At 49.9% G+C, this 13,410-nt stretch overlaps 1 protein-coding gene across 1 annotated transcript in view; it reads right to left on the reverse strand.

Annotated features, from left to right (window-relative positions):
- The window catches only part of setd2 (SET domain containing 2, histone lysine methyltransferase), a 140,613-nt gene that overhangs the window by 93,337 nt on the left and 33,866 nt on the right, over nucleotides 1–13,410 (reverse strand). Inside the window, 3 exon segments of the mRNA XM_072468146.1 lie at nucleotides 382–5,012; nucleotides 6,786–6,801; nucleotides 10,525–10,644. Of these exon segments, the coding sequence (XP_072324247.1) occupies nucleotides 382–5,012; nucleotides 6,786–6,801; nucleotides 10,525–10,644 (4,767 nt within the window).

Raw genomic sequence — 13,410 nt, forward strand, 5'->3', positions numbered from 1 at the left:
TTAACGTGACCAATCTACTACCCTGCACATCTTTGGGTTATGGGGGCGAAACCCATGTAAACACGGGGAGAACGTGCAAAACTCCACATGGACAGTGACCCAGAGCCGGGATCGAACCTGGGACCTTGGCGCTGTGAGGCAGCAGTGCTAATCACTGTGCCACTGCACTGCCCCAGCTCTGGTACCATTCTGATAAATCTGCATCATCGCCAAGTTCTTGACATCCTTCCAAAGGTGTAGCGTCCAGAATTGAACACAGTTCTCCTGCTGAGACCCAACCAATAATTTATAAAGGTTTAGTACAACCTCCACTAAGAACTCCAAATACTCCATTATAGTGTAATTAAATCATTGAATAACAAAGTGCTTAAAAGTAGTTACCTCTCTGTCAGATACAAATTCTCTTCAATTAGCTCAAAGTAAGGGGGCATGAACTCCAGTTTTGATCGTTCCTTCCAGCACTGAGTGCTTTTGAACTCTTCCATCTTGCAGACTATCGGGACCCATTTCTTGCAGGACATCATAGGATGGGGATCAGGCTCCATGTTCACTTGCTCACAGTCCCGCGTGTCAATGTCACTTTCCAAATCAGTGTCCAACTCCTCGTGCTGTGGCTTCTGGGACTTCCCCCGCTCATCGTCTAACCTCTTCTCCAATCCTTTGGCCCTCGGATCCTTGTCTGCTGTGGAGTCACTGGCCTTGAGCACCAGAGTGGTCCCCTTACTGGAATTGCTGGTTATCTCATGAGCTTGTAGAGAGCTGACACCTTTGGCAACAGTTCGTGGGTCACGGGACACAGCCTCCCAGCTATTGTAGATGGCAAAGTCATCGGTCATAGAGTCCGGCTGCACCTGCCCTTGAACATCTGAGCCAGATATGTCTTGACTCAGCTGGTAGCTGCTGTACAACGCGGATTTGGACTGTAACCGCGGATCCCAGTAATTGATTCTACTAGCTTGCCAGCAACTACTCCTTTCGCCTAAATCGGCCTCCTCCGTTCGATAGCCATATCTCAATCCATAACTGCTGTCTGGCTGTTGACAACTGCTGCTTGGCTTCTCTGGCTGAGAGAAGTCCCAGTCGAGGCTATCGACAAACTTTGGGCTATGAAATGAGCCTTGATCTCGAGCCTGCGGCTGTAACCAAGGGTTGGCCTGTCTGCTGTCTGGCTTCTCTCCTTGGTTTTTCTCCAGTCCTCCAGACGGTTGAGCAATGCTTTCTCCAGCGGCAGGACTGTCCGAGTAGCTTTCGAGTGGATGCTGGTGCCTTTCCCCCAATCTGTCTGCACTCTGTTGAGCTGTCGAGCCAGATTTGTCATCTGCCAAAGGGAGCCGGTTTTGGTCCGGCGAAAACCACTCGGGCTGACTGGTACTGTCTGCCTTGTCGCTCAGCAACTGCTGCTTGCTGCTTTTGCAGGTCTCGCCAACAGGGGAAAGCTGGGTTGAAGAAGCCTGCGTCTGCTCCTCTACTGCTTTGGGGCAGGATAACTGGCTGCCCTGAACTTCATCACCACCCTCGGGCCAGCCAGCAATATACTCCTGGGGAGCACTTCCAAATTGGACGCTGTTTAGCTCGTGTTCCTGATTGGGTTTCTCGTTTGCTTCTCGTTTACCTCCTTCGCCGCTCGATTGCTTCTTTTCCTGGCGATTGCTTCTGGAGGGGGAGGAGGATGAAGGAGAGGATGACTGACTCTTCTCCAGCGTTAATGTCGAATTCTTGGGAACTATGATAACGGATTGCAGACGGTTCCTGGGGACCCCGCTGTCGTCCGAATCGGAGCTCGTTTCACTTTCCTCACTGTCACTGCTGCTCTTGGCAACCTCTAAACATTCTTCATTTTCAGAGTTCACACTGTTGCATTCTGCCTTCATACAGCTGCTGTCACAATCAGATTTGGTTTTGTAATTCTGAAAACTGTGCTCTGCTTCATTTGAGCTTGGCAGGTTGGCAGTGTTCAAAGGCAGAGGCCCCTCAGCAGCCATCTCGTCATCAGTCTCTTCCTCATCTTCTGAGATTTCCATTGACTGCTCGGACTCCACTTTAACAGAACTATCTGGCCTGGCAACGAAAGAGGTTTCTTCATTATTTGTTGACGGACTTTGGGTCTTTACTTCTGAAGACTCGTGGCTTTCAGAAGCAAGGTGGCTCGGCCAATCTGTATACAATTTAACTTTCTCAATTGAATCCCAATTCTGGTTGCCAGGAACTACGTTTGGTTTACTTTTGCAATTGTGAAACAGTGTGACGTGCTTCGATTCAGCCCCATCTACTTCACTGATGTGTTGCTCTCTTCGACTATCCACATCCCTATTTTCTGTCGACCTTTCACCGATATGCTTTGCCTCTCTCGTACAACATTTAACATCAACTGAAATAGTCCTCGTTGTATCCAAATTAGAGCAGGGCATGGACGCAGCCTTGTCTAGTTTGGGACAGGCCAAAATCTCCTCTGTTTTGGTGTAGTGCCAAGGGCTGAATTCCTCCAGTTTTGGGTGGGCCAAGGGCCTAGTCTCATGTGAGCCGGGATGAGGTGAGGTTTTCAAATCATTAGCCATGAAAGTGGGCGAGGACAGCAATTCATTTGATAGAGAATGACATGAAACTGTCAAGTCAGCCTTGCAATGAGGTGAAGATCCCTGGTCTTCCTCTGATTCTGAGCAAGATGAAACCTTTGTCAAAGCTCCATCTAATTTAGAAACAGGTGAAGGCCCAGCTATTTCCACAGCAAATCTGGAGTGGCAGAAAGCCCTCGGTAAATCGGATGTAGAATATGGTGAGGTGCTTACATAACTGTCCGATTGGTGGTCAAATGAGGAACAAATCTCATCTGATCTAGAAACAGTTTGCATTGTTCCTGATGTGTGCAGTTCAGGAACCTCTCGCAATTCATCCTCCGACTCAGAGCATGAAGTACTTTTTAATTCATTGCCAGGTGCACAAGAACGCAAAGTCCTCACTTTACAGGACCTCGAGCTAGATGCAGTTATCCTCGACTTCCGATTCAACTTACAGTTTTCCCAGTAGTCCAATTCAGGTTCTGGTTGAGAAGGCTCCATTTTAACTACTTCCATTTCATAGCAAGTAGTTGATTTTGAATGGGATTGGGTTACGATCGAGTTCTTGTTCAACCTACTGTTAGTCCATGGGTCTAATTCTGATTCTGCAAAGTCTGTTTCAACTACTTCCATTTCATAGCAAGTAGTTGGCTTAGAATGAGGTGGGGTTACCATTGGATTCTGGTCGGACATTTCTGATTCGGAAGACTCAATTTTAACTACCTCCATTTCACAATAAGTAGTTGATTTAGAATATAATGGTGATAGCCTTGAATTAATATCTGGATTGTGACCGCTCTTGGAATCTGATTCTAGCTCTGAGCAGTCCTCTTCAATTGCTTCTATTCCACAAGTGGATAACTTGGAATGAGATGGAAGTGCCCTTGAATTACTGCCCAGCTTAAAACATTTTGATTCCACTTCTGGCTCGGGGGGGTCCTTCTTTGCCGCTACTTCATGGAAGGAGGTTACAGGTTTGGAATGAGATGAACTTGTCCTCGAAAGATCATCTGATTTGACAATTTTCTTGCAGTCCCATTCCAGGTCAGGCGAGTTTGTTTTAACTACCTCTGGTTTATGACAAGACACCCTTGAATGAAACGAAGAACTCTTCGGGTGACTGTCTGATTTGGACATTTTCCTGGAATCGGATTCTGGTTCAGGGGAATTAATCTTAGAGCTTTCTGACTCGTGACAGGACATTCTGCACACTCTATCTGATTTAGGATGAGATTTAGTCCTTTTAGCCTCCCGTTCTGACTCGGAGCAGGATGAAGTTGCCCTCAGATCTCTATCCGATCGCGATTGGTATTTCCTCGAGTCTCTATAGGATTTAGAACACAGCGGAGCCCTTCGCAAGTCATTTGACCTGGGATGATACCTTCTAGAATCTTCTTCTGAATCTGAACAAGAAGAAACGTCTCTTAAATCAGGCCCCAATTTGGAACGGGAAGATTTGCTCCTTTCCGAGTAAGGTGAGCTTCGGCGATATCCTCGGTCCTTATCGCGGTAATAAGAGGTCCGTGAACGGTCCGATTTTGAGTAAGAGGAGGGTACTCTCGAGTCTCTGTCGGAGCGGGATCGCGAAGAACTGACTCTTTCCTCTCTTCCATACTTTGAGCGGGAGGATGTCCTTCTCAAATCTCGGTCAGACTTGGAACGGCCGCTGCTCCTCTTGTCTCTCTCAGATTTTGAATAAGAGGAAACCTTTTCGACTTCATCGACTTTGGAAGCATTTGGATTTTTCTTAACATCTCTGTCGGATTCAGTGTTTCTCATTTCCTGCAACTTCCTTAACGAATCCCCCTCGGATTCTGAGCCAGCCGATTGTGCTTGTACTGCTTCTTCTACTTGAGTAACCTTCCTCAGCTCATCGTTCTCAGAGGACGATGAAGAGACATTCTTAAACTCTTCCAAGTTATCCCCCTTCCCAATGTGGGATGTACTGAGATTCTGATTTGATGGCTTCCGCTCAGCCGCCACCTTTGTCACAGTTTCAGTTCCACCTGTACAATCCTTCTTGACGGCTGCATCCACAGGTTCCTCGAGCGACGAGCTGCACGGTTCCCTGTCCGGCAGTCCCGCAGGTTTGGCTGCATCGCTGAGATGCTTCTTCTTGAAATGCACCTTACTCCACTCGACCTTGGATTTGGGTGGTGAGGTAGTGGTCTCTGTAGCGTCGGCTGAGTCAGAGTCACTTTTACTGTCCTGGCTCCCTTTCGCGGAAATCGGAGGCAATGTCAGTGGAGGGATCTTGACTTCGTCTGGCTCAGTCCCAATGGCACTTTGGAACCTATTTCGTAAGGTCTTTGTTACATTGAAGGTGAAAGACACTTTCTGTCGCCCTTGGTCCTCCAGGTTGACTTTCGCTTTGGTGCCCTTGGGTAGAAAGCGACTACAGCCTTTTGTCACTTGCCCCTTGAGAACACTCAACACCGATGGATTCTCCACTTTGACCTGAAATGGTATGACACAAACTTTAGTACATTCAATCTTAACGCATGTCAATAAAGGTCTTTAATAAATGCAAGAACAGGGCAACCCATAGCTCTCAGTTTGTGATGACTTTGCCAGCCTCATTACTCTTATGGTCAGGAGGGCTCCTGCTCGGAATAGCTAACTGGTGACCATTCCGGTCAGAAAAATGGATGTAGGAGGACGTTGGCCAAGAACAGGATTGCGTCCAGCAGTGGAGCATCCCACGGTCGCCCATTGTCGAGACCGTGACATGACGACTGATCAATTAGCCGAGGAACTTGAAAACATTGGTGGAAGAGCGACAACAGCGAGTTGAGTTTACGAGCAAGAGCATGGGGCAGTGGGATAAGCCAATCTAGGTGGCAAATTGTGGCATATTTACTCATCTGTAACTCGGGGTTTTAAAGGAAGTTTAAGTTTCCCACTGCTCTTCCAGCTGAGATCAATTCACCCTGCACAGGCCAGGGACAGAACCTGGGACCATTTAAGTGTTATTTTTAATAAACATAAAAATCAAGAGTTGATTCTGTACAAAGGACTGACGTAATCATCAGTATACCAGCAATCTCCCTCAGAGGCTACGGGATGGGCAGTATACCAGCAATCTCCCTCAGTGGCTACGGGATGGGCAGTACACCAGCAATCTCCCTCAGTGGCTACGGGATGGGCAGTACACCAGCAATCTCCCTCAGAGGCTACGGGATGGGCAGTACACCAGCAATCTCCCTCAGTGGCTACGGGATGGGTGATGTAGAAAATGGAAAATGCAAGTCTAATGCAGGGGAAGACACTCTCCAGAGTCAGAAGATTGTCTTTTCAAACCTCACTCCAACACTTCAGCACATAATTCAAGCCAACACACCAGTGAACACTGAGCGATTGCTGTATAATCAGAGGTGCCATCTTTCATTAAGACATTAAGCCAAAGTTCCATTTGTCCTCTCACATAATGATAAAGATTCCATTGCACAATTTTAGAGAAGAGGTTTTCCAGGATCCTGGACAACATTCTTCCTTCAAACACAACATCAAAAAATACACAATTATTAACCAGTGATTCACCCCACTGATGTTAATGGGACCTTAATGGACACGAATTGACTGCTGCAATTCCCTACATTTGCTGTACTTGAAAAGTAACTTAATGCACGAGGATTTAAAAAATATTCCTGACAAAGTACGCCATAAATTTAAGTTTCTTCAACAGTTCAGGTACTTCACTGGACCTATTTCACTTTGTTTGGCAACCCTACTATTGAGACAGTGCAGAGGGAAGCTTTACTGGGAATCAAATCTGTTCTGCAGCTGCCCTGGATGTGTTGGAAGGGGTGTTATAGGTGGAGCATTACTATGTATCTACCCCATGCTGTACCTTCCCTGGGAGTGTAGCGGGGCTTTACTCGGCTATGAAAGCATGCTGTACCTGCCGGGGCAGCATTTGATGGGACTGTGTAGAGGAAGCTTTACTTCGCATTGAACCTGCGCCCGTTCACGGCAGAGGTGCCAAAACTGGTAACTGGCACATCAGACATGTGCTCAAAAAGCAAGGAACCCTCCAGAATAATATCCACCCCAAAAAGTTGAAACATATCCCAGATATCGATCAAATCCCACTGGAGCCAGGATTCTGAATTAGGCTAAAGCTTAAAATTGACCAAATATTTTCAATGAACAGTCAAAACAGATTAATTCCTCTCTTTTTCCCCACACTAGGATTAAATTACAGTCAATCGAACATCAAGTAAATCTTACTGCATTCTCGTCGTCTCTGTTGCAGGTGACCAGGCAGGCCATGAAAACAAAAATGAAAAAAAAAGCACAAGATTAGAAGCTTGTTCTAATAAAAAACAAGGAGCACCAAAGGGACAATGACAGCTACATCATAACCACATACGGACTGCACATTGACCTTGCTCTCCAGAAAGCACCTACCCTCCCATGGGAACAGAATATCTTCTGGCAGCTCTAGAGGTACAGTGGTGTGGTACTGGAGCAACAAATACAACTGATTCACTAAATGGGTGTCAGAAAAGAAAACTTGTCATCCTAACCTGGTTTGAACGACATGGGGCTCCAGTCCAACACGAAAGTAGCTGACTCTTAACTGCTCCTTAAATGCCAAAGTCGGCAATGGTTCAAGGCAGTGGTCCAGCACCACCACCTGAGGAAATTAGAGACGGGAAATAATTGATGGGAAATAATTATGTAACTGCGGAGGGCATCGCTGTGATGAATGTAGGAATTTCAGATAAAAAGCCTGGGTTAGTGTGTGTATATACTGCAGTAAGGGTTTTACAACTTCAGGTTTAAAAGTCAGACAGACACTGTGGCTACAGAAGGAATAATTAAAGCAGCGTAAAAATGAGATCATCATTCATTCCAACCATGTATAGTGCTTACCTCAATAGGGCTAATGGAATTTTGTTTATAGAAAAAAGGTTCCCATGGGTTTCGATAATTGAGGGGTTGTGGTTAGCCTTAGTAAGATGGTCATAACCCAATTAGTGAGATAGAGATGCTGTAATTAATGGGGAGGAGGTGGGCTGAAGAGTCAGGTTTTGAATGTCCGTTTAGATTTTGCTGTGAACAGAGTAGGAGATTTTTGCCAAATTCTGGGAAGTTAAACAGTAGTTTGGCACAGGCAGGAATCTACAGGCTGTTTCCTGGAGGATCTCCCTCTCACTCAAAGCAATTTTTCCAAGACATATCCTTGAAGCAAGCATTCCTGTGTTTGCTAACTGTATCTAAAAGTGGATTTTGACCAGAGAATGGGTTTTACTTGTTTGGAGAAAAAAGACAACAGATAAGAGTTGAAGTGATTCATTTTATTGGTAAGCGCAGTTTAACTGTTAAATGGGAGGGGTGCGGGAGACAGGGGAAGTGTGGGAGATGCAGGTAGCGGACGTGATGGGGATCACATCTGGACAGGCGCGAGAGCAAGGGAGCATTTCCGAGGGGGGCATGAGAGGCGGGGAGCACCAGTGACGGGAAGCGCATCTGAGGGACGGGGCGGATGGAGAGACACACGGGGGGGGGGGGGGCGGCGCCCGGGCGGGAGAGACGGGGGTGGCTACCGGGCGGGAGAGACGGGGGGGGGGGGCGCCCGGGCGGGAGAGACGGGGGGGGGGGGCGCCCGGGCGGGAGAGACGGGGGGGGGGGGGGCGCCCGGGCGGGAGAGACGGGGGGGGGGGGGGCGCCCGGGCGGGAGAGACGGGGGGGGGGGGGGGGGGGGGGGGGCGCCCGGGCGGGAGAGACGGGGGGGGGGCGCGCCCGGGCGGGAGAGACGGGGGGGGGCGCCCGGGCGGGAGAGACGGGGGGGGCGCCCGGGCGGGAGAGGCGGGGGGGGGGCGCCCGGGTGGCAGAGACGGGGGGGGGGGGGGGGGGCGCCCGGGCGGGAGAGACGGGGGGGCGCCCGGGCGGGAGAGGCAGGGGGCGCCCGGGCGGGAGAGGCAGGGGGCGCCCGGGCGGGAGAGGCAGGGGGCGCCCGGGGGGTGCAGCACAGTTCGAGCAGGCTCAGGCACGCAGGCGAAAATGGGTGAGCCTGAGGGAGTGGGAGAGCGAGACTGCAGGCGAGGTAACACGAGGGCGCGAGGACGAGCAAAGGTGAGAGGGTGACGGCATAGAATGGTGAGGGGACACGAGAGAGGGAGTGGGAATCCAAGAGTGCAGGGGCAGGGGGGTGGAGAAACCGAGAGTGTGAGGGGAGTTGGGGGTGAGAACCCAAGAGTGCGAGAGGAGCGGGGGGGGGCATATGCAAGGGGGTGAGGGGAAGCGAGACATAGGGGATAATGTATGAGAGAAAGCAAGGGAGGGAAAGCAAGAGTGAAAACCACAGAAAGAGAACGAAAGAGCAAGACATATTCCAAAGGAAAGGAAAACAGAGCAGAAAACACAACAGCAGAGAAAGTAACCGTTTGGGCTATTGTGGTTATGCTGGCTCTCCAAAAAAGCAATTCACCTAGTGCCACTTCATTACCTTCAGCCCTGCGCATTCTTTTTTTTGAGATACACTAATAATCTAAATCCATTAGGATGTCTCGGTTGAAACTGCCTGGAGAGCAAGAGAGAGAAGGGAGGGATGGGAGAGAGGGGAGAAGGGAGGGGAGAGAGGGGAGAAGAGGAGAGGAGAAGAGAGGGAGAAGAGAGGGAGAAGAGAGGGAGAAGAGAGGGAGAAGAGAGGGAGAAGAGAGGGAGAAGAGAGGGAGAAGAGAGGGAGAAGAGAGGGAGAAGAGAGGGAGAAGAGAGGGAGAAGAGAGGGAGAAGAGAGGGAGAGAGAAAAGAGAGTGAGAGGAGAGAGGGATGGAGAGAGCAAGGAAGAGAGAGCGAGAGGGAGGGCGGGAGAGAGCGAGCGGGAGAGAGGGAGGGAGGAGAGAGCGAGGGAGGGAGAGAGCGAGGGAGGGAGAGAGCGAGGGAGGGAGAGAGCGAGGAGGGGGAGAGAGCGAGGGAGGGAGAGAGCGAGGGAGGGAGAGAGCGAGGGAGGGAGAGAGCGAGGGAGGGAGAGAGCGAGAGAGGGAGAGAGCGAGAGAGGGAGAGAGCGAGAGAGGGGGAAAGCGAGAGAGGGGGAAAGCGAGAGAGGGGGGAAAGCGAGAGAGGGGGAAAGCGAGAGAGGGGGAAAGCGAGAGAGGGGGAAAGCGAGAGAGGGGGAAAGCGAGAGAGGGGGAAAGCGAGAGAGGGGGAAAGCGAGAGAGGGGGAAAGCGAGAGAGGGGGAAAGCGAGAGAGGGGGAAAGAGAGAGAGGGGGAAAGAGAGAGGGGGAAAGCGAGAGAGGGGGAAAGCGAGAGAGGGGGAAAGCGAGAGAGGGGGAAAGCGAGAGAGGGGGAAAGCGAGAGAGGGGAAAGCGAGAGAGGGGGAAAGCGAGAGAGGGGGAAAGCGAGAGAGGGGGAAAACGAGAGAGGGAGCGAGCGAGCGAGGGAGCGGGAGAAAGGTAGGGAGGGAGCGCGAGAGGGAGCGCGAGAGGGAGCGAGCGAGGGAGCGAGGGAGGGAGCGAGGGAGGGAGCGAGCGAGCGAGGGAGCGAGCGAGCGAGGGAGGGAGCGAGCGAGGGAGGGAGCGAGGGAGGGAGCGAGGGAGGGAGCGAGGGAGGGAGCGAGGGGAGGGAGCGAGGGAGGGAGCGAGGGAGGGAGCGAGGGAGGGAGCGAGGGAGGAGCGAGGGAGGGAGCGAGGGAGGGAGCGAGGGAGGGAGCGAGGGAGGGAGCGAGGGAGGGAGCGAGGGAGGGAGCGAGAGAGGGAGCGAGAGAGGGAGCGAGAGAGGGAGCGAGAGGAGGGAGCGAGAGGAGGGGGAGAGGGGGGAGGGGGAGAGAGGGGGAGGGGGAGAGAGGGGGAGGGGGAGAGAGGGGGAGGGGGAGGGGGAGAGAGAGAGAGAGAGAGAGGGGGAGGGGGAGAGGGAGTGGGAGGGTAAAGGGAGGGAGGGGAGAGGGAGAGGGAAAGGGAGGAGGGAGGGGGAGAGGGAGCCGGGAGAGGGAGAGGGAGCAGGAGAGGGGGATGTCTATCTCACCCCGTAGCAAGCGTATCTCCTGTGGACTGAACTTGGAGATGCGTCGATGGTCCAGGCGACATCTGTAGTTCCGTCCAACCTTCCCTCGCGGATGACAGCGGGTGAGGAGGTGCATGGGCCCTAGGTGTAGAGATAGAAAATGGGGAAAAGTTATTTTTTCAATAGTTTAAAATCTGACAAATTGAACATTTCAGTGGAACTGGCATTACACACCCTCTTCATTAATCTCCTAGCTAAAGCCCCGTGCAAGACATTACCTCATTGACACAACCCACATGTGTGGGAGTCATAGCCTCCTTACCCCACATGGGAACCACATGGATAAAGAAAGGGTTTGCCATTCCTCCAGCATTGCACTGGAGTCTCCAGGAATTTTGAGGATTAATCTCCTGGGCATTGTTGTTCAAAACCCAGGGTGCATGGGGATTAAAAACTAAAATGATGTGGGTTTTAGAACAACGGTTCGGAAAACATTGGAGCAGGAGTAGACTATTCAGCACACGGAGATTGATCCACCATCACTGTGATCTTGGCTGATCCGATTGTAGCCTTAACTGCACTTTGCTGCCTGTCCCCCCATAACCCTCCACTCCCTGGTCTGCCTAACTCAGCCTCAAATATATCAACGACCCAGCCAGCACTGCTCTCTGGTGAAGAGAAGATTTAAGTCTAGTGACATCCATACACAAGAAATTCTTTGTCATCCGTCTTAACGGCTTCAGTCCCCCCCTCCAAGAGAATAAATATCCTCCCAGCATCTACTCTGTCAAATTGTCTCGCTCTCCATATCCTCCCTGTATTCTATTCTAGCATTTTCCCAGTGATAGATGTTAGACTAACTAGTCTATCGTTTCCCGCTTTCGGTCTCCCTCTTTTCTTGAATAATGTTGTTAATTTGTTTTTTCCAACCCAATGGGCCTTTCCCAAATCTAGGGAATTTTCAAAGATTACAACCAGTGCATCTGCTATCTCCCTTTAACGCCCAAGGTTGCCAAGTCTAGGGGACTTGCACCAGGAAAACTACTAGCAGCCTCCCCGAACAGGTGCCGGAATGGGGAGACTAGGGGCTTTTCACAGTAACTTCATTTGACGCCTACTTGTGACAATAAGCGATTTTCATTTCATTTCAGGAGTAACGGCTGACTTTCTCCTCCTCGGATCACAATTATTTCAAGTTGCTCCCTCCCACTTTTCTACTGTTCTTGGGATGTTTTGTGTCTTCCACTGTGAAGACAGCTACAAAATACCCGTTATGCCGTTTCCTCATTTCCCAAAATTAATTCCCCAATCTCACCTTCTAAAACAATTATTCCAACATGGAAGGATGCTATTCGGGCGTGTCGTATCTGTGCTAGCTCGCCGAACAAGCAATTTACCCGGTGCCACTCCCCCACCTTCTCCCTGTAACCCTGCGTATTCTCGCTTTTCAGATAACCAAAATCTAATCTCCTCCTGAAAGCCTCCATTGAACCTGCCTCCACCACACTCCCAGTCAGCGCATTCCAGACCTCAACCAATGCCACTACTCAATCATCATGTACTTGTAGCTTTTTACTGTCTGCTGTTAGCTTTCTTGCTGCTTTTCTCTCGTACTCAAATTTCTCCCGGAATTGAACCCGGGTCCCTGGAGCTGTGAGGCCGCAGTGCTAACCCACTGTGCCACCCACTACCACTGCAGTGGTACTTTATTTAGGTTTACGACACGAGTTTCAGATTTCAAATTTTACTCTGTCACACCGTCACTCTGTAATCCCTACCACCAGAGCTCTGTGTATCTTATGTTAACACACATCGTCAGGCTCGAAGCCAATAGTCTCGTCACTATTACTGAGCTGTGCCATTACCCAGCCAAGGAAATCCGCAACAAAGCCCATTCAGTTGAACAGGTTTGACCATTATGAACCCAACCCATACCAGGTTCTGCTTCACTTGAGACAAGAGTGCACGTGTTCAATCAAAATGGGAACCAGTAAAATGGCTACTCAAACTCCGGGGCTCAAACTCGTAGAAAATAAACAGAAGACTGACATCAGAAAATTCTTCTTCACATTGGCTGGTCAACACTTGTAATAAAACTCCCAGATAATGGTGCAGGCAAAATTTCCAAAACCACTCGAGAATCAATTGGGTCTTGCAACAGAATGACTGCAGGATGTCTCTGGATGGATGAATGGCCTCCCCTGGCTGTAATTATGGAGTGTGCATCTCCATTCCAGCTTGGGTCACTGTCTGTGTGAAGTATGCACCTGCTCCCAGTGTCTGCGTGGGTTTCCTCCGGGCGCTCCGGTTTCCTCCCACAAGTCCCCGAAAGATGTGCTGTTAGGTCATTTGGACATTCTGAATTCTCTCTCCGTGTACCCGAACAGGCGCCGGAGTGTGGCGACTAGGGGCTTTTCACAGTAACTTCATTACAATGTTGATTTAAGCCTACTTGTGACAAACAAGATTATTATTTTATGCAACATAATTTTAAGTCCAGACTTTTCTATTTATCAAGGGTTCTAATGACTGTCCAGAAGCAAATCAATTTTTGCTTTTTTTTAAAAAAGGAATATTTATTATCTGTAACTTCACAACAGATTTAAGAGTTCTGGTAAGTCCTCATTGAATAAGTTAGTAAGTTAAAGTGGTGGATCTTCATTGGTAACATTGGTTACACAGTACATCCTGTGTTTGAATCCCATTACCGTTTGGTATTGCAGATATGCTTTGGGTGAAGGCAGTCCTTCAGCACATTGATTTGGCACGGGCGAGGACAAAGATCCTGTACTCTTCCCTTTCATCTACCTGCGAGGACCTTGGAATAACTCATCTGCAAAGGGATACCATGGTCAATTATTACCTAGACCCCACAACCATGGGATACCACTGAATCTTGCATTTTCA

Source organism: Scyliorhinus torazame, chromosome 11 (assembly GCF_047496885.1).
Source record: "Scyliorhinus torazame isolate Kashiwa2021f chromosome 11, sScyTor2.1, whole genome shotgun sequence".
NCBI lineage: Eukaryota > Metazoa > Chordata > Chondrichthyes > Carcharhiniformes > Scyliorhinidae > Scyliorhinus > Scyliorhinus torazame.